The sequence below is a fragment of the Akanthomyces muscarius genome, chromosome 2 (genome assembly GCF_028009165.1).
Source record: "Akanthomyces muscarius strain Ve6 chromosome 2, whole genome shotgun sequence".
Classification (NCBI taxonomy): domain Eukaryota; kingdom Fungi; phylum Ascomycota; class Sordariomycetes; order Hypocreales; family Cordycipitaceae; genus Akanthomyces; species Akanthomyces muscarius.
In genome coordinates, this window is record NC_079242.1 from 3,030,224 (window position 1) to 3,048,357 (window position 18,134).

At 53.5% G+C, this 18,134-nt stretch overlaps 7 protein-coding genes across 7 annotated transcripts; 4 read left to right on the top strand and 3 right to left on the bottom strand.

Annotated features, from left to right (window-relative positions):
* Positions 1 to 42: 42 nt before the first annotated feature.
* LMH87_004133 (uncharacterized protein) lies at positions 43 to 3,136 on the bottom strand (the record flags this gene model as incomplete). The annotated part of the gene is made up of 2 exons (XM_056195306.1): positions 43 to 2,874; positions 2,960 to 3,136. The coding sequence occupies 2 exons, from the start codon at positions 3,134 to 3,136 to the stop codon at positions 43 to 45; spliced, it is 3,009 nt and encodes a 1,002-aa protein (XP_056048948.1).
* An 863-nt stretch (positions 3,137 to 3,999) lies between these two features.
* Positions 4,000 to 4,758, top strand: LMH87_004134 (uncharacterized protein; the record flags this gene model as incomplete). Its single annotated transcript, XM_056195307.1, has 1 exon — positions 4,000 to 4,758. The coding sequence occupies one exon, from the start codon at positions 4,000 to 4,002 to the stop codon at positions 4,756 to 4,758; it is 759 nt and encodes a 252-aa protein (XP_056048949.1).
* A 334-nt stretch (positions 4,759 to 5,092) lies between these two features.
* LMH87_004135 (uncharacterized protein) lies at positions 5,093 to 6,773 on the top strand (the record flags this gene model as incomplete). The annotated part of the gene is made up of 5 exons (XM_056195308.1): positions 5,093 to 5,255; positions 5,317 to 5,854; positions 5,937 to 5,951; positions 6,011 to 6,110; positions 6,162 to 6,773. 5 exons carry the CDS (start codon positions 5,093 to 5,095, stop codon positions 6,771 to 6,773), a joined length of 1,428 nt encoding a protein of 475 aa, XP_056048950.1.
* Positions 6,774 to 8,877: 2,104 nt separating this feature from the next.
* On the top strand, positions 8,878 to 10,844 carry LMH87_004136 (uncharacterized protein; the record flags this gene model as incomplete). Its single annotated transcript, XM_056195309.1, has 2 exons — positions 8,878 to 10,313; positions 10,373 to 10,844. The coding sequence occupies 2 exons, from the start codon at positions 8,878 to 8,880 to the stop codon at positions 10,842 to 10,844; spliced, it is 1,908 nt and encodes a 635-aa protein (XP_056048951.1).
* A 278-nt stretch (positions 10,845 to 11,122) lies between these two features.
* On the bottom strand, positions 11,123 to 12,832 carry LMH87_004137 (uncharacterized protein; the record flags this gene model as incomplete). Its single annotated transcript, XM_056195310.1, has 2 exons — positions 11,123 to 12,203; positions 12,273 to 12,832. 2 exons carry the CDS (start codon positions 12,830 to 12,832, stop codon positions 11,123 to 11,125), a joined length of 1,641 nt encoding a protein of 546 aa, XP_056048952.1.
* Positions 12,833 to 14,787: 1,955 nt separating this feature from the next.
* Positions 14,788 to 15,312, bottom strand: LMH87_004138 (uncharacterized protein; the record flags this gene model as incomplete). The annotated part of the gene is made up of 1 exon (XM_056195313.1): positions 14,788 to 15,312. One exon carries the CDS (start codon positions 15,310 to 15,312, stop codon positions 14,788 to 14,790), a length of 525 nt encoding a protein of 174 aa, XP_056048953.1.
* Positions 15,313 to 17,155: 1,843 nt separating this feature from the next.
* Positions 17,156 to 18,109, top strand: LMH87_004139 (uncharacterized protein; the record flags this gene model as incomplete). Its single annotated transcript, XM_056195314.1, has 1 exon — positions 17,156 to 18,109. The coding sequence occupies one exon, from the start codon at positions 17,156 to 17,158 to the stop codon at positions 18,107 to 18,109; it is 954 nt and encodes a 317-aa protein (XP_056048954.1).
* Between the last annotated feature and the right edge of the window lie 25 nt (positions 18,110 to 18,134).

An 18,134-nucleotide genomic window follows, 5' to 3' on the forward strand; every position in this document is an offset into this window, starting at 1 on the left:
CACCAGAGACGCGCAGACAAATATGTAAAATCCCCTCGCACATTATTCTTTATTCGTAGTCGTACCCGCAGAACCTCCCGAGTGTCGTGCTGCGCCGTCAGCCTCACCCTCGGCCGCCGGGACCTCGGCCGCTGCATCTTCGAATTCTTCGCCCTCCTCCTCCTCTTCCTCCTCCTCCTCCTCTTCCTCCTCCTCCTCCTCTTCTTCTTCTTCTTCGTCTTCGTCATACTCGCCCTCGACCTCAGCAATGATGCCGTTCATGCGCTCCCAAACCTCGCGGCGAATCTTTTCGTCTTTAGCAATTCTCGCCCGTTCGACTTCCTCGAAGCCGCCCGACTTTTTGAGCTTGCCATCGCGCACGAAGCTGGCAATCTCTCGCTGGAGCTCGTTGCCGCTGCGGCTTTGGAGCTCTTTTTGGCGGAGCTTCTCAGCGCGCTCAATGGCATCCAGGCGGTTTTCGTGATTAGGCTGTAGGGCGCGCACTTCACCCAGCACGCCTTCCTTGGCCTCGTTTGGATCGGCGCCGTTGCCGAGGTTGACTAGGCCCTTGGCGAATAGGCGCGACGACCCTGTGTTGGCTCCAGCGCCGCTGTCCTTCATCTGCTCCTTCATAGCTTGCTCGACGAGGGCAAATGTTTCTGTGGCCTTTTCCAAGTCGTCACGCAGATCGACCATCAGATCCTCCATAAGGCGTAATTCGTCACGGCCCTGGCATACATCCTCGAGCTCCTTCTCCCATATCTTGGTCCAAACTGGCTTCTCCTCGATCATGTAGTTTTCCATAGTCTTGAGGGCATTGGTGAGCTCGCTGATGTCGTTATTGACAGATTCAAGCTGGCGCGGTAGCGGCTTGACGCCTCGGTGGACGACATCTTTGCGTAGATCCTCAATCAGGTCCTGGAGATCGTCCACCTTGCCAACCAAGCGATCCGAGTCGGCATTAAGCTTCTTGCGGCCCTTGGTCACATAAGAGTATCCCGGGTCGCCCTCCATATCAGGCTTGGCAGCGTTTGCAGCTACTGACTTAACACTTGCAGCCTTTTGACGAACAGCGGACATGGATGCATCTATTGCGGATTGAAAGTTGGAATACGTCTGTCGCAATACAGCAATGTCGCGGCGGAATGTTTGGATCTGCGCAGCGTGGCTTGCGCCGAGTCTGGGTCCAGCGCTAACAACAGACTTGGATCCGTCAGCAGACTGGACAGAAACAGGTGGTGCAAGAGCCAAGCGAGAGACCTCGTCGGCAGTCTCCTGTTGCCTATCTGAGACTCGTTGAAGAGTGGCCGCCTGGCTCTGGACATTTTGCTGGACATCCTGCACAATTTTGGTCAATCCAAAGATGCCATCGTCGATGTGGCGCTTGACTTCGTCGAGGGCTTCTATGTTCAGTACGAGCACAGTCCGATCCTTGACATCCGAAAGGTCCTCCAACTCGTGTCGAACGCCTGAAACAGGGTCCTGAATATAAATTTCTGGCAGATCGGTGCCGTTCTGCTGTGTATTCCAGGAGAACTTTTCGATAAACGCGAGCTGTAGGCGTCCAATGGATAGCTCGCTTCGTCCCTCTGGCAGAACGATCTTTTTGACTTTAGACTTGTATTGGAGGAACAGAGTCAAGTCTTTGGTCGGGGTAGGTGGTGGTGAAACCTGGAAATATGAATCACCCTTTGGCTCTGGAACAGGAGGTAATTGTTCAGCCTTGTCAACTGCTTTTCTTTCTGGTTCCGCTCTTGTTGGCTCATCGATGAAGTGCGGAGGCTCGGGGAGCGGACCGGACAAGGTAGCGCTTGGGGCGTATTTATCCTCGGGGGTTTGAATCATAGGACTGTCGACCCCATTTCTATTCTCCGCAGGACGCTCCTCGGTAATTATCGCGGGAGCTGGTGAGGTACCAGATTTTGACAGGTTCGACTGATGGCGGCTGTGTCGTATGGATTCGCGCTTTTGCACCGCGTGCAGCGATTCTCGTGCTTCCTTGCGTCCACGATTCGGTATAGGGGAATTCTGATGCGGCAGCATGGGGACGGCATTAGCGGCACCGAGGTGTTTCGATATTTGATATTGTGAGTATCGCCGCGAGGCTCGTCTTTCCAAGTCACCTCCCTTTTGCAGCGCGGCGAGTGCGCTTGATTGAGGTTCCGGAGGGGGCGGTGGTGGGGGCGGGAAGGCTTCGATATTTATATCTCCGGAAGGGCCAGAAGGCAGTTGACCTTCATCGCCTGGATACGGCGGCGGTATAGATGGCGCATTTTGAATTGAGGTGCGATTCGCCTGAAACGAGTTGCGGGATGGCTCCCGTGGCGCATTGGATCGACGACTGGGCGAAGAACTGGGGCCTTGCGACACAGGTTCCTCTGGACGCGATTGCTCTTGCTTGTATCCGGCGTCGAGGCCCTCGTCGAGCATGCTTGTTAGCCCACCACTACTTCCACTCGTGACAGTACTAATGCTCGTCGTGCGCTCAGGGATGTTGCCGCTGCCTTCCCTGTCTCGAGCCTGTCGTTGACGCAGACGCTGCTGCTTCCGCTTCAGACCATGGAGCAGGTTGATGATGATATCTCTGATGCGTGGCAAATATCGTTCTAGGCTTTCTGCGCTGGCTTCTTGGCTCAAGGTGGATTCGAGGATGCTTCGAAGCAAGTCGGGAACATTACCGAGGTCGGACGTGTCGACATTTATGGCAGTAAAGGCACGACATGCCATATTGAATTCGTAACCTAGACGGACATAGACATCGGAGACTTGCGTGTCGGTCGCGTGGCCGCGGGACCACTGGGTGAGAGTTTCAAGGAGCTGCTTGGTAGCGACGAGAAGGTGGGTGACGCTCTTTTCGATTTGCGACAGTGGGACACTCGTGCCTGAACTTCCGTTCTATCGCATGCATGTCAATATTACACAGTGAGGGACTCTCCGGGCGCGCAGGGAGCGACTCCTAGGAGTGGGAAGGATGACGAACCTCACGAGTCGACCGGCGCGTACTGCTGCTCTGCGACGACTTCATCGAAGCAGTCGAAGCTCTCGACGGCACTCCATTTGGCGACATGGCTCTGTTCTGACCATTGGGTGGTTGGGAAGCATTGTCTTCTGTGCGCCGCTGCGAATAGCCTCTCTGAGCCTGTGATCCGGATTGCATGGTGGCGACTTGACACGGCGTCGGGCCAGCTAAGCTTTGACGAGGTCCGGGTCCGTTGGGTAGCAAACTCGCCGGGGGTATCAACGTTTGCTGTAGCGTAGACAGGTAGGCATGCGCTTGCGTATAGTGTCGAATGTCGAGTGTCGAGAGTGCTAGATGTGCGCAAGAAGCCCCATCGCTGACGATGATTGAGTGGAAACGAACGGCAGGGCTCTGGATACGAGCTGTATGGCTGTCGTCGGGGGCTTGTCGAGGTGGTGCCAGGAGAAGACGGCTTGTCCTCTTGGTGGGCCGGCTTGTGCCCCCTGGTTGCCGCACGTGCCAGGTTTTGCTTCTGCAGCTACCCTACACCTGGGGAAGCGCGTTTGCATGGCGAGTTTAGAGCCGACTTTTCCTTGCCAATCGATGGTTTGGTTTTGAATGTGATAGAGTCGTTTCAGATTATGTATTGGAGGTGTATAACTCTGTTGTGGACTACCTGTAGGAACAATCATTCGTCGCCCGGCTCAAGTCTGAAGAGGCTTGAAACGATGCTTTTGCGACGGCCTCAAGCACAGAGGCGTTCGACACTTCCATGCGTACGGAGAGAAAAAAGGCAAGAAAAACGAAAACCAAGAGACAGAGAAAGTCAAAAAACGCTACGGTCAGATCTGTTAATCAGCCAAACATTCTTCATTGTCACCGATGCCCTGCCATCAGGCTGGCAACTGGCAAAGCTGAATGCTCGTTGCTGATGCGTCCTCCTGCCTGGCCCCACCCCCACAGCTTCTCAACTACATTAAACAGCGACGCAACGAGCAAGCAAATCATCAACTTATCAAAGTATACCAAAGTACAAAGAAAAGCAAAATCGCGTACGCATTATGACGACCGAAGGAGTGTGGATCTCGCCCGCTGGTGTCAAGACTGTGATACCACTCGAGAACAATCCCGAAGTATTCACATCACTTCTCCACGACCTCGGCCTGTCCCCAGAGCTGGGCTTTTATGACGTGTACAGCATCGACGATGCCGACTTGCTCGCCATGATTCCGCGACCGGCACATGCTCTCATATTCATCACGCCGGCCAAGATGTACTACGCTTCCCGCAAAGAAGACGGCATCGCCAGCGACATGCCCATGGAGGAGCTGACTTACAACAAGACCGGTGCCGAAGATCCCGTCCTGTGGTTCCGCCAAACTATTGGAAATGCCTGCGGCCTGTATGCACTAATTCACTCTGTCGCGAATGGCGATGGAAATAGATACGTGCAGAAAGGTTCACTTCTGGATAGGCTTTTTGCAGAGGCCAAGCCGCTGCAGCCTGAGCCGCGCGCCAGGGTCCTTTACGACAGCCAGGAGTTGGAGGAGGCTCATATGCGGGCAGCACGGAAAGGTGACTCTGTACCACCTCCGGCAGAGAACCACCCAGCCCTCCATTTTATTGCCTATGTCAAGGGTCAAGATGGCCACTTATGGGAGTTGGAGGGCGCAACTGACGGTCCAGTGGACAGAGGTCTGCTCGCACCGGAGGACGATGTTTTGAGCCCTAAGGCGCTGGAGCTTGGGATCCGGAAGTTTTTGAACCATTCCGAGGGGAACCCAAATTTCAGCATTGTAGCGCTGTCCAAGAAGGATTGAGATCGCACGCAGCACTTGTGGTGGCATTGGTCAAAAGCTTAGAGAGAGGCCTTTTCCACAACTGATGAATCATATGAGACCTGAGAATGAAAATATTGTCAATAGTAAACAACTTTTAGCAATAACATCTCCATTCGCAATAGCATTGTCTATTTAAGAATACATCACCCCGAACGTTTTACACCACTGGAGCGGAAGGTTTCCGCAAACGGGCCCGCCTGACCAGGTTCCCACTGAATGTCACACGGCGGCGTCGTCCCCCAAGCCACAGTCTATCTGCATCGATATCACACGGCCCTGGGCTTCCTAACCAGAGCTACAACATGCGCACGGTATGGACGAATCTCAAGAGCCCTTGATTTCCGAAGAGAGGTCCGACGATGACTTTGCGCGGGGCAACGATGGACTGCGGCGCAAAGCGCATGGCCAGACCGAGCTGGGCACGTTTGTCCTACTCCTGACTTTTGCGGCTGGTATTAGCGGCCTGCTGTTTGGCTGTACGTTTGGTGGCCTTGAAGACGCTCTAGATAAATGCTGACCGTGGCCTTCATTGCACAGACGACACTGGCGTCATATCCGCGACCCTAGTCTCCATTGGCCCCGCGCTGTCCGGCCGGGAGCTATCCTCGCTCGACAAATCGATCATTACATCCGCGACCGCTCTCTTTGCGCTGATAGCGTCGCCCGTCTCCTCTATTCTTGCCGACCGTCTCGGGCGGCGGCAGGTGATTCTCTACGCGGATGTGCTCTTCATCGTTGGTGCTGCGCTGCAGGCGGTCAGCTCGACGGTCGCGCTCATGGTCGTCGGGCGATGCATAATCGGCGCCGGCGTCGGCGCAGCGAGCTTTGTCGTGCCGCTCTACATTGCCGAGATTGCGCCCGCGGCGCACCGCGGACGGCTCGTCACGACCAACGTCATGCTCATCACTGCGGGCCAGGTGGTGGCCTACGTCGTCGGCTGGCTGTTTGCGACGCATGCGCCGGCTGAGACGGGGTGGCGCTGGATGGTCGGCCTCGGGGCCGTGCCGGCGGCGATACAGGCTGCGCTGATTGCGTTTATGTCTGAGACGCCGCGCTGGCTTGTCAAAGCGGATAGGTCCGAAGCCGCTCGGAGAGTTATTATTCGAACGCAAGGCGCCGGAACCGAGGATGGAGAGCACGTGGACGCCGTTATCAAGAGCATCGAAGTTGAGGTTCGTGCAGAACAAGAAGCACGTAGACTTCGAGAAACACGACAATCTGACATGCCAAGCTGGCTGGGCGGCTGGGAAGAGCTGCTCAAAGTGGGCCAGAATCGACGTGCCCTGGCTATTGCTTGTCTGCTGCAAGGTCTACAGCAGCTTTCCGGATTCGTAAGGAACTGTTGAATTGGGAGATACTGTCGTAACCGCTAACCGTCGTAGAACTCGCTCATGTACTTTTCCGCAACGATATTCACACTGGTCGGATTTAGTAGCCCCACGCTGGCATCTCTCAGTGTAGCGGTGACCAACTTCATCTTCACTGGCATTGCTCTGGTTCTCATAGATCGCATCGGTCGACGCCGTATACTGCTATACTCGCTCCCGTTCATGGTGTGCGGCCTCTTGCTTGCGTCGCTGGGGTTCTCAGCGCTCGCCATTCATACGAACCCTAAGGCGTCGCGCGGTGCGCCGCCCGTAACGGGAAGCATCAGCGCGGCCAGCATTATTCTTTTCAGCATCATGCTCTATGTGGCTTCATATGCCATCGGTCTGGGCAACGTGCCATGGATGCAGAGCGAGCTGTTTCCCATGGCGGTTCGCTCGCTGGGCAGCGGCGTCTCCACCGCGACCAACTGGTCGGCCAACTTTGTCATCGGGCTGACGTTTCTGCCGCTCATGGATCTATTGACGCCACCGTGGACGTTTGCGCTGTATGCGGGCATCTGCCTCGTGGGCGAGGTGTTGATCTGGCTGATATATCCCGAGACGGCAGGGCTGAGCCTGGAAGAGGCGACATCGTTGCTGGAGCACGGTTGGGGTGTAAGACGGTAGACCGAGTAGATACCATCGACATAGACACTGTACATTGCACGAAAACTGTTTTAAAAATCAATACTTGTGCTATTATGCGTGCAAAAGCATGTCTGAATCGACGGAGCAAAAAAAGCCCGAGTTCAGTCTTGGTGGTCGATTCGAACCCACGATCTCGCGGTATCGGCTGCTGCGTCTCCCAGCTACGCCACGGAAGCCAAAATGGCATGTCATGAGAAGAGAATGGACGAAAGCATCCCGAGATAATTATAGGAAAAATTTGTTAAAAAAAAGAAACCAGATGCAAAAAAAACTGGTAGCTTCTCTTTGAGATTGCGTGTCATCCTTAGTGCAGGGGCCATGCTAATCTTCTCTGTATCGTTTCAAAAGACCAAATGAGCCGAAGCTCGAAGGAGTGGTGATCAATTTTGTTATATAAGCTCTCCAATACGCAACAAAAAATGGGTCCGACGCCGGTGACTGGGGCTTCCGGCGCTGGAAAATAGTCACATATCCTGTCAAGTGTCTTCTTTAATAGTTTGGCAAGCTAGAACGACTGATCATTATCCTTTTGCGGGCCCTTGCGCATGTGCCAATACCTGTCTGACAGCATCGCCATTGAGGTGGGCTTAGCAGTATCTGAAACAGCGAAACGAACCATCGCATTCTTGGTATCCCGCCGGCCGGCTTCCGTAAACGCCGCTGCTTCGCGACTTCGGAGATAAGTAGCCTTCATGGTAATAACAGAAATATATGTGAATAATAATACGCTGGAAATTTCCTTTCCGGGATCTACGCTGGACTTCTTCGGACAGGCCGGGTGCAGCAGAAGGGCGATGTGCTGCGTGGCGTCGTCGGTGGCTTTTCGGGGCGCCGGCGTGTGAAAACTATTTATTAATGACGAGTTGGTCATTGGGCTGAATACTAGGCCCTCCTGCCAAAACAAATTCTCTGCTTGGCACAATTGCTTATTCATTGCACTTTCCCGGCATAGAAGAAAAAAAAAAATGTTTTCAAGCTTTTGTGTCATCATGCGTAAGAAAAAACCTTGCTGAGCAAAACATGGGCTTACCAATATGTAGCGCTGCTGTGGCGCATCTCGCGCTTTTGCTTACTGCCGATGTTGCTTTCCGGAAGCAGTGGAGTCCCAGCAGGGCGGATGAGTTATTGAGGGACCAGCAGGCCTTTCGTCAGCGGCTTGGGTAGCCAGATACACGCACATCTCTCGCTCTTACAGGGACCGAGTCGTTGCGCGAGACGATTTGTGCTTTCCAATTTTGGTACCCCTGCAAGTTGGCATGGATTGCCGGAAAAGAACAACTCTCCAGGGTCCCGTCAATAGTCCGCGGGCCTGACTGCGCAAAGCCCGAGGAGGCGGGTGCTGCATGAGGTCGACCAGCTATAGATAGTCTGGGGTATCCTCGCATGATGTTCCACCAGGACTGGGCTAGTATAACGAACAAAACCAACAATACGACTCTCTGTATTTGTTTCCGTGCGCTTTTGATTAGCCCATGTTGAAGTATTTTTCCGTTGCAAGCAGCCATCATCATCGGAACCGCCCCACTGTTCGCCAGTCCGGCGCAAGGCCCCACCAGAGCTTTTCCCATTTAGCGGCCGGCATCGCCTGGAGGACCGCTGGACGAACCACTGAAAGCTGTGAAACACGAGCCGGTCGCCACTTTTATTTTTTATTTTAGTGAAGAAAGGCCCAGAGGTTAGAGGCTAGCTAGAAACGCATTGGCCCAATATCAACAGGCACGCTGGGAAGGGGAAGAAAAAAAAAACGAGGCGCCCCGGCAAGCCCATTGTCTCCCGAGTCCAGAGCCATCATCTGGGGAGCACCCTACTTTACTACCTTACCCTCCTCGCCGTTCATTTCCCCTCACGCCCGACATTCTTTTTCTCGTCCTTCATCACCAACCGAGGGCATTGGCTGTGCCTCTTTTTTTCTTCACCAATATCGTTTGCCGTCCTGTCTCGTCCCACACGTCGATCTGCTGGGGCACGAGGCTGCACTACAACGTCATAACACGGCAGTCGACCCGGCCCTGTCACACAAACAAACGCCCGCCGGCGATTACTTGACCACCGACCACCACCACCACCACCACCATAGCTCACAATGCCCATGGACGACATTGACCGCGAGCTGGTCGACGCCGAGCGCGCTGCTTCGCCCGCCAACTACCACCGCCGCACCAGCGATGAGATTGAGCGCGTCCTCTCCGCCTCGTCCGTCTCGACGGCATCGTCCGTCGGCGGCGGCCAGGGCGGCGGCCGATCGACCGTCCGCCGCCAGATGAGCCGCGTCTCGACCATCAACGACCTCGAGCGCCATCCCACCGCCCTCAGCCGCATCCAGACGGCGCGCAGCCAGCACGCCACCACGGTCGGCATGAGCCACGGCAGCCGCACCGCCAGCCGTGCCTCGCGCAAGCCGCTGCCCGCCTTTGGCGCCGGCAAGCCGTTCCCGCCGCCGCTGCCCGACCAGGAGGAGTACGTCGTCGAGTTTGACGGCCCCAACGACCCGCTGCATGCGCAAAACTGGCCCCTGCGCAAGAAGCTCTTGACCTCGGCCATGCTTGGGTACACTACGATGACCTCTGCATTCACGTCGTCAATCTTCTCGGCCGGCACCCAGGTCGTCGCCAAGCAGTACGGCGTCGGCTCCGAGGTTGGCCTCCTGGGCACCACATTCTACGTCCTCGGCTTCGCCTTTGGCCCGACCATCTGGGCACCCCTCTCCGAGCTGCGCGGCCGCCGTCTTCCCATTGTCATTGCCATGTTTGGCTTCACCGTCTTCTCTATTGCGTGCGCCACCGGCGAGAACATCCAGACCATCCTCATCTGCCGCTTCTTTAGCGGCTTGTTTGGTGCCTGTCCGCTGGCCGTCGTCGCTGCCGTCTTCTCCGACATGTTTGACAACAAATCACGAGGTATAGCCATCACCATCTTCTCCATGGCAGTCTTTACCGGCCCCATGTTTGCGCCCTTTATCGGTGGATTCATAGTCGAGTCTCACCTGGGCTGGCGCTGGACTGAGTATCTTGCCACCATCATGGGCGGTGTCGCTTTTATTCTCGACCTATTCTTCCTCGAGGAGACCTACGCCCCCGTTGTGCTCATCGCCAAGGCTTCTGACCTGCGTCGCCGCACTAAGAACTGGGGCATCCACGCCAAGCAAGAGGAAATCGAAGTCGACCTCAAGGAACTCCTCTCCAAGAACTTGACTCGCCCTCTGCGACTGCTCTTTACCGAACCGATCATTCTGCTCCTCTCGATTTACATGAGTTTCATCTACGGTATTCTCTACCTATTCTTCTCCGCCTATCCGCTAGTCTTTGTTGGCGTCCACGGCTTCAGCCTCGGCGTGTCTGGCCTGACCTTTTTCGGCATGATTATCGGTCAGCTGTTGGCTGGTGGCACTGTCATTTTGCAACAGCCCTGGTACAACCGAAAGCTGGCGGCCAATAATGGACTTCCTATCCCCGAATGGCGACTGCCCAGTATCATGGCTGGAGGTATCGCCTTTGCGATTGGTATCTTTTGGTTTGGCTGGTAAGTAGATCTGAGGAGCACCCATATTTTGACGTGTGCAATTGCTAACTCTTGCTTAGGACGGGCTATACCAATGACATCCACTGGATTGTCCCCACGCTCAGCGGTCTCCTGACCGGTTTCGGTCTCATGTCCATTTTCCTCCAGGCTCTCAATTACCTCGTCGATGCCTATCTAATGTTTGCTGCCTCCGCCATTGCTGGCAACACGTTCCTACGATCTCTCTGCGGCGCCGGATTCCCGCTATTTGCGCGCCAGATGTTCCAGGGTCTGGGGATCCAATGGGCGGGCACCTTGCTCGGCTGCGTTGCTCTGGTACTGGCCCCGATTCCCTTTATCTTTTACAAATGGGGAGCCACCATTCGCGCCCGCAGCAAAATTGCTCCGACATTCTCTGCCCCGCCTGATATCCCTCACGACGAGGACACCGAGTCCATGCACGAGAAAGACGATGTGGTAACGGACCCAGCCGTTATGTCAGCAGCCCCGCGAAGCGAAAATGAACAAAATGGCCAGACGCAGCAGGTTTAATGATGTGGGAGACGAGATGGAAAGAGAAGAAGTTTCAAAAAACGGGGATACAGTGGCCGTGCGTGTGACTTGCGGCTGTAAGCTGTGCATGTCGAGAGTTGGATACCCTGCTGTAAGTGCAATGGCAATGGCGTTTTAGGAATTGGGCTGGCATTGTTATTCATGTGTCTCTTTTTTTAATCATCTATATACATTACTACTACTCTATCATTATAATAAGAAGTCATGGCTATCACCTGCAATTCTTGGCTACAAGTATGAACTGGTTGGTTCAAAATTTATCCAGTCGCTTGTGAGTTACGGACAAGTGTTGCATGCCTGGCGCTTCTCGGGACAATCTTGAAAGGGAAATTGACTGGGCGGCTTGTCATGGACGGCCTATGCTTGAGCTCAGCCGTCGTGGCGCGGCCCTGCTCATCCACGTCGTCTGTAATCGTGAAGGCCGCCAGTAGCCGTGCCACGGCAATAAACAGGCTGGAGTCGGCAAAGTACCTGCCAGGGCACACCCGGCGACCGAACCCAAAGACGATGGTCCTCGGATCAGGCTCGTTGCGAGGCTCCCGGTAGCGATCCGGGTCAAACGCCTCCGGATCTGCGTAGACCTCGGGGTCGTGGCAGAACCACCATACCGCCGGAAGAAGATATGACCCTTTCGGGATGAGATACTTGTCATAGATGATGTCCTTTTGCGAGGTGTGAACGATGCCCATGGGCACGACGGGGAACCAGCGGAGCGCTTCCATCACGACGTGCGCCGTGTACGGCAAGTTGAGCTGGTCCTGGAAGGTGGGCAGTCGGTCTGGGCCGACGACGCTGTCGATTTCCCGCTGCGCCTTGAGTTGCACCTCTGGGAACATGACCATGGCGAGAATGAAGCCTTCCAGGGTCGATGTGGATGTTTCGACTCCTGCGCCGTACATGCTCGCCGCGGTCCACTTGATGTCCTCCTCGTCGATGCGATCCCGGGAGGGCTCTTCGGCAATGCTGCCGCTGCCGCCATTGTCGCCGCCGTCGTCGTTCGCGTTGTCGCCACGGGCCAGCATGTCCAGTATGCCAGAGACGTACGACGGACGATGGGTCCCATTGCGCATCTGCTCTTGCACGAGTGCGTATGGCTTGTTGGCGACCTCCTCGCCAGTCTGCTTCCACGCCTTGGCCGTCTTTATGAAGCCGGTGCCTGGTAGCCAGCTGGGTAGGTATTTCAAAGCCGGCACGGCGTCCACGAGCCATGCCATCGGCACGAATGCTTCCGTGGCGTTGTCAATCAAGCGCTGTATAAGCGTGACCAGAGGGTCGACCTCGGTGGAAGACTCGAGCGTGTATCCATACGTTGCGTCTAGAACGCTCGCGGCCGTGCAGCTGCATCACAGTCTGGTCAGAGGAGGGACACATTCGGGACGTGGATTCCTTTCTCTTTCGGTCACGTACCATTTTAGATGATCCATCAGCCGCTCAGGCGAGTCCAGCACCTGCTGGAGCAGCTCACCCGCATGCTGTTCATGCACATCCTTGTACCGCTCCGACGCCGCTGGCGTGCCGAGCTGCTGGTGCACAAGCTGCCGACGTCGGCGGTAGCTGCCGTCCTCGGACTTTTGCACCGGCAAGAGGTTGTCGTAGCCGCACATGTTGTGGCCAAACTCCATGTGCGGTCGCGACGCGGTGCTCTTGGAGTACTTGTCGAGAATGAACCGAGCGGCCTCTTTGCTGTGCAGGATGACAATGGTCTGACCCATGACGGTGACGGAGCTGACCGAGCCGTAGCGCTCTTTGTGCTTGAGCCAGTGCTGGAACTCTGGCACCCCCGGCGGTGGCATGTCGAGGAGGTTGCCGATGAAGGGGAGACGCGCAGGACCGGGTGGAAGGACATGTCGTCCACCACTTTTGCCCGGGAAGAAGAGCCGGCTGGCGAGAAACAGCGCGATGAAGACGGTCGGAATAAGAATTGTAGGACTTGCCCAAAGAACACCAAGACTGGGCAGGGTGGCCATCCTGATCAAGACAGCTAGGAAACGAATCACACAATGGGTTGTGGCGTGAGCATCAGGCGCTGAAGGACGAAGACGAAGTCGGGAATGCTCTGGGCGGGGATGATTTGGGCATTGTCAAACCTTTTTGGGGACCCCTGAGATAAGCGTGTGATATATTGATGCGTGTGTGGAACATTCGGCCTGTGCATATGCAGGTTGGACCAATATTGGCTGTCATCTGTGAGCTGAGCCACGACATGCAGATGCACAATCATGCATCAGCAGCCATCTACCCCGCCAAGTGTCCCCCCCAAATGACGAGACGGAATCCTGGATGGATGCCCAACCAAGCAGGTGCCCAGTCAGCAGATACTCTCGAAACGAGATGGGACCGTCGTCATGGCATCGTGGCGTCAGTGTGTGTGCGTGTGGTCGCGCGCACAGCACACCATCTGCTACGGTTGCGAGACACGGGCCGGCCCGATAGTCCCCGGGGGAGATCTTTTTAGATCACGTCATATCTATAACTGCTAAGGGGTAAAAATGTATTTGCGGTGCGACACTTTACGCATCCCTGACGCTTTCGAGGGGGGGCTTCTGAGGTCGTCGAGACCCCCTGAGAAAAGGCCACTTGACTTACTGCCCAACAGACATACAAGACCACGGTAGAGTATACTATTTTTTTTGGAATGCTCACAATATCTACTGTGATGCCAAGATCATTCTACCAAGGTCTTTCACATTGAAATTTGAGCTGCGGATTCATCATGACTCAGTTTGCATTATTCCGACGACTTTTCCATATAACTCCAGTACTGACATCCGCTTACATTGATGGGACTCGGTAAAAAAAAAAGTTGAAATCTCCTCTTCCTGTTCCTGCGTGCACTATTTAGACCAATTGACACACACAACGGCAATCATGATCTCCCAAGCACACGAATTGAGTTGTAATATTGCTGCCCCAGTTGCCACGTCCAAGGTCTCTCGTAGAGAGGTCTGAGGTCGGCCGGCGTTAAGCTCCTTCAGAGAAACTCCACACACCGGTCGTTGATCTCCCAATAGCAAATCCATCATTTGATCGGTGCTGTGATTTATAGACCCCTCCAATCATCAAGCAAGAGCAACGCAGCACATTTGTCCGGAAGGACAGGCTCCGCCGTCAACATGAACTCCGCCGGTAATGCCGTCAACATCAACGTCGACACTACCCTGACCACCGAAACAACCAGACGGCCCAGTCTGCGTAGGCTGACAATTGCCGTTAACCGTGATAGTATCGCCGGTTCCCTCGGTAGTACCAAAATCGCTCTCAGTCACGATGGTGACGGTACAAGCTGCACGCCGATCGATTGCGGCCACTGCAGCGACGACGCCGGTAAGAACGGCCAGGATAGTAATCAAGAACTTCATTATGGCAATGTAATAGCCGTTCAATGGGCTGTAGTAATGTAAGATGCAACTAATCGGACTGTAGGTGGGCCGCTATTTAAGTCGGACCAGATTAATCTGAGCGTGAGCTGGCTGGCGGGTACGCCTTGACACAATATTTAAAAGATCCGCCTCAGGTCTCAGGTCTTTGAAACATAGCGTACTCGTATACACAATTGCCGAGCCACGCCTGCCGTGTCTCGGCGTGCCAAGTTTACAGAGAACATGTACAAATGATACTCAACCTGAGTACTTCGTGTTGTCTCATTCCTCTACCAGGTGAGATCTCGATATGACACGATCAGTATCAAGGCGTTCAAAGCGTCGTTCCACGTCAGTTCTACTGAGCCTGCTATTTTCGCGATGTAGAGCTCGAAGTCGCCTATAATCACTTCAGCGGAGACTCAGATTCGGGTCATAGTAGCCAAGTAGATATAAAGCTCCTATTCGGAATAACATAGAGAGCTTCACGAAGTAGAACGAAACCGTATAATTGTCCGGGCGTAAAACTTCTTATTGTTTACCTACTGTCTGTACGAACTATTCTACTCAAACGAGGCAAGCGTTTTTTTAAAAACCTCCGCGACTTGACTCTGCATTGCCTTCTCTTCAGCCTCCAAGCCAAAGGGTGCCCCCGAGACGATTTGTTTTGTCATTTTGTTGGCTGACGACTCCAGGGCTTTGAGAATGCCAAATACTATGGCTGAACCCATTGGCAGTTTAAAAAACTGGTCCTTGGCTTGTAATAGAGTCGCCGTGGCTTGCCCGAGATTCTTCAAGGCCCCTGCAGCGGCCGTGATCAACTCGCGTTCGTCGAGTATTGTCCGTTTCCCCATATCTTGGAAGATCTGGGTAGTCTTGTCAACTTGCTTCTTAATCTTTTGTGATTTGGCCGCAATGATGATACTGCCGAGTGGTTTGCCATTCCATTTTGAGATGACCGAATCCAAGTCACCAATCATATCTTTGATATTCGTCATGGCATCAGTAGCCGCACTAGCCTCGACGGCATGGATAAGGCACGCAGCTGCACCAATGGAGAGTGCGATTGCGCGAAAGTTGAACCGCATGATGTATGGCTTTAAACGTCAATTTCTGGTTATGACAGAAATATGAAAATAATTGAAGGTTGCAGGAGGAAAATGTGGCTTGGATTCGCAGGAAATGGGATTGACCGTAACACCAGGAGTATCTGATTGTGATATATACAGGTTGCAGTGGTACACAGGGCAGACCCTTGTACCCTGTGTGATTTCTATGTGCACGGCGTAAATGCGGGATGTAACAACTGTGTTGCCTCGAGCATAAGACATGTCTTTGACGACTTCCAATCCGACACGCTGATGTATTATCTGAGCCTGTGGCGGTGTACAACCATACCCTAGTCTAACGTTACGTGTGCACTACAGTGGAAAAATAAACTCGCCGATCAAAACCAGGACCCTGTAATAGTCAGCCATCACTGCTCTAACTAGCCTTCAATTTCATATAAAAAATTTCATAGGGCAATAACCAGAGACTGAGTAATACACAGGTATTTTTCAAATAATTTATTTTGTACACATCGTCTTAAATGGCTGTTCGTAGATGCCCCAGGCGTCTGGCGACCGGCGATTCTTTTTCCTCGCCGGCTGGCATCTTTTCAAGTACACTACCATGCTGTGTTGTCCCATAATAAGTTCGGTGCTTAAGAAGAAACAGGAGGTGAGATGTGTACTGCCGAAACATTGCAATGTAGCCTGTCCCCTGTACAGCTGACATGGGATATCGAGACACGGCGTAGTAAGACACGCAGCAGCAGACGTGGCCTGGCAGATACAACTGTATCCGTATATTTCTTCTTTATAGCCCTTGCAAGAGTTTGTGAGCTTTCTATCGTGTCCTGAAATCAACAGATTGGTGCTTTGCAATGAGACCATCTCATTCTGTCCGTTGCTTTTACCCGCAACATCCGGCTATGACCATTTCGGTCCCTATTTACATGCTGCCCGTGTTTGACATCGCCTGACCTTGAATGGTGGTGGTCCGACATTATAGTACGTCAGAAGCGTCAATAGCGCATGGCGGGTTAGGAGGCGCTAGTAAAGCTACTCCGCTACCGGCTTGTTAGACAGTGAATAGCCTCAGGGCCACCTGCCGTAATGAACTGCAATGGTTTCATCCATTTCAGCTGGCTTCAGTTGCAAGACGATTCGACTCATTCTGGGTTAGACAACATGAACCCTCCAAATACCTCTATCATCAACCCAAGACACGGGTAGCTGGTGCGTCGCGGAGAAATCGGAAATCGCTAGTCGAATGGAACTCTCTGCATGGCCCTACTGGACCTCGCCAAGTATGTGTGCATGGGAGAAATGCCCACAAGCTCTTAGGGTTATACTACCATATTTAATCTTGAGAAGAAAATTTCTCAATATAGATGTCAGACATGCCATGTCTCATGCGCCCTCTCGTCCCGCAACAGGCAGATTTCATCGGATGAAGATGGTAGGGTCAATGCTTCTGCTGAGACATTGTGTCTCGCAAATGGTTCTGAGCAGAGATATCTTCCTTCACAGCAGCCCGGCAACGTTATTAGATATGTATCCTACGCATCTTGGGCTCCGTACCCTATTCTAGTAAAGGCGTCACTCAATTACATCTACCGCTACCTTCGAACCTGTCGCCATGGCTGCACCAGACACACAAAGCTACGTTGATTGGTACCGACACCAGACAGTGCTATTGACAGGTGCCACAGGTAGCCTCGGTGGTTGCTTTCTATACAAACTGGCTGTCCAGCTGCCAACAGCCAAAATTTACGTCTTGTGTCGAGGGACGGTGCATGAGGCGATGCAAAAATGGGAGCAGTATATGCCGGAACAAATTGACGAAATTCTTGATTCTGGGAAAATCCACTGCATCCAAGGCAATATGGATTATCAAGACTTTGGTCTTGATCCGCAGGACCTAGAAACTTTACGCCGTGAGGTAACAGTCGTTGTCCATGCGGCGGCGAACATTTCGCTGGCACAGAGCCTCATGGAATCCATCGAAAGCGACACTATGCCGGTCATTCGCCTGGCAAAAATTGTCGAGACATTCAGCAAGCTCAAGATATTTGTGCACATATCGTCAACTTTCGCACAAATGCACTTGCCAAGTGGTATTGTAAAGGAAACTATAGTCAAGGTGGACGAGAATGAGCCACCTCCGCAAGAGCAGCTGAGCTCCATACTCGCGACTGGACACTCGCCTTACACCAGTCAATTCATCACACCGTATGGACATGGAAAATATCTTGCAGAGCGGCTTCTATTAGAATATCAGAGCAAGTTTCCTATTCTCATCATCCGGCCATCGGCAATATCTCCTGCGTTGCTGGATCCGTATCCTTTATACGGCCCGGACGCAGCTATACCACTGCACACCGTTCTCGCCATTACTATATCTCGAGGATTCGATTTTTGGGAGGCTCTCGACGTATTGCCACACAACTACATATTCGACGAAATACCGGTTGATGTTGTGGGCAACGTTTCTCTGCTGCACATGGCTCTAGGCACAACGGGCATTGTTCACGCAGCCGCACAGCTTCATATTCCTCTTACTGTGAGGGAGTACGCTGAAAGGGGTCGGAAGTACACATCGAAGGAAGGACTGGAACGCCTTGGTGCGAGTGGTCGTCTTGACGGCAAGCCCCGGCAGCTACCTTTTGAATTCCACAGGCTGCTAACTGAATCATGGCGCGACTGGATTTTTGACTGCGGGCGCTCAAGGCAATTACTGGAGACAACGGGATCGATTGGGCTGGATATCCCTCATGATTTTGAGCTTCTTCTTCAAAGACGGTTTGAAAAGTTGTCTAAGACTTTGGTCGGTGTCTAGAGACATAGTTGACGAGCGCCACGTA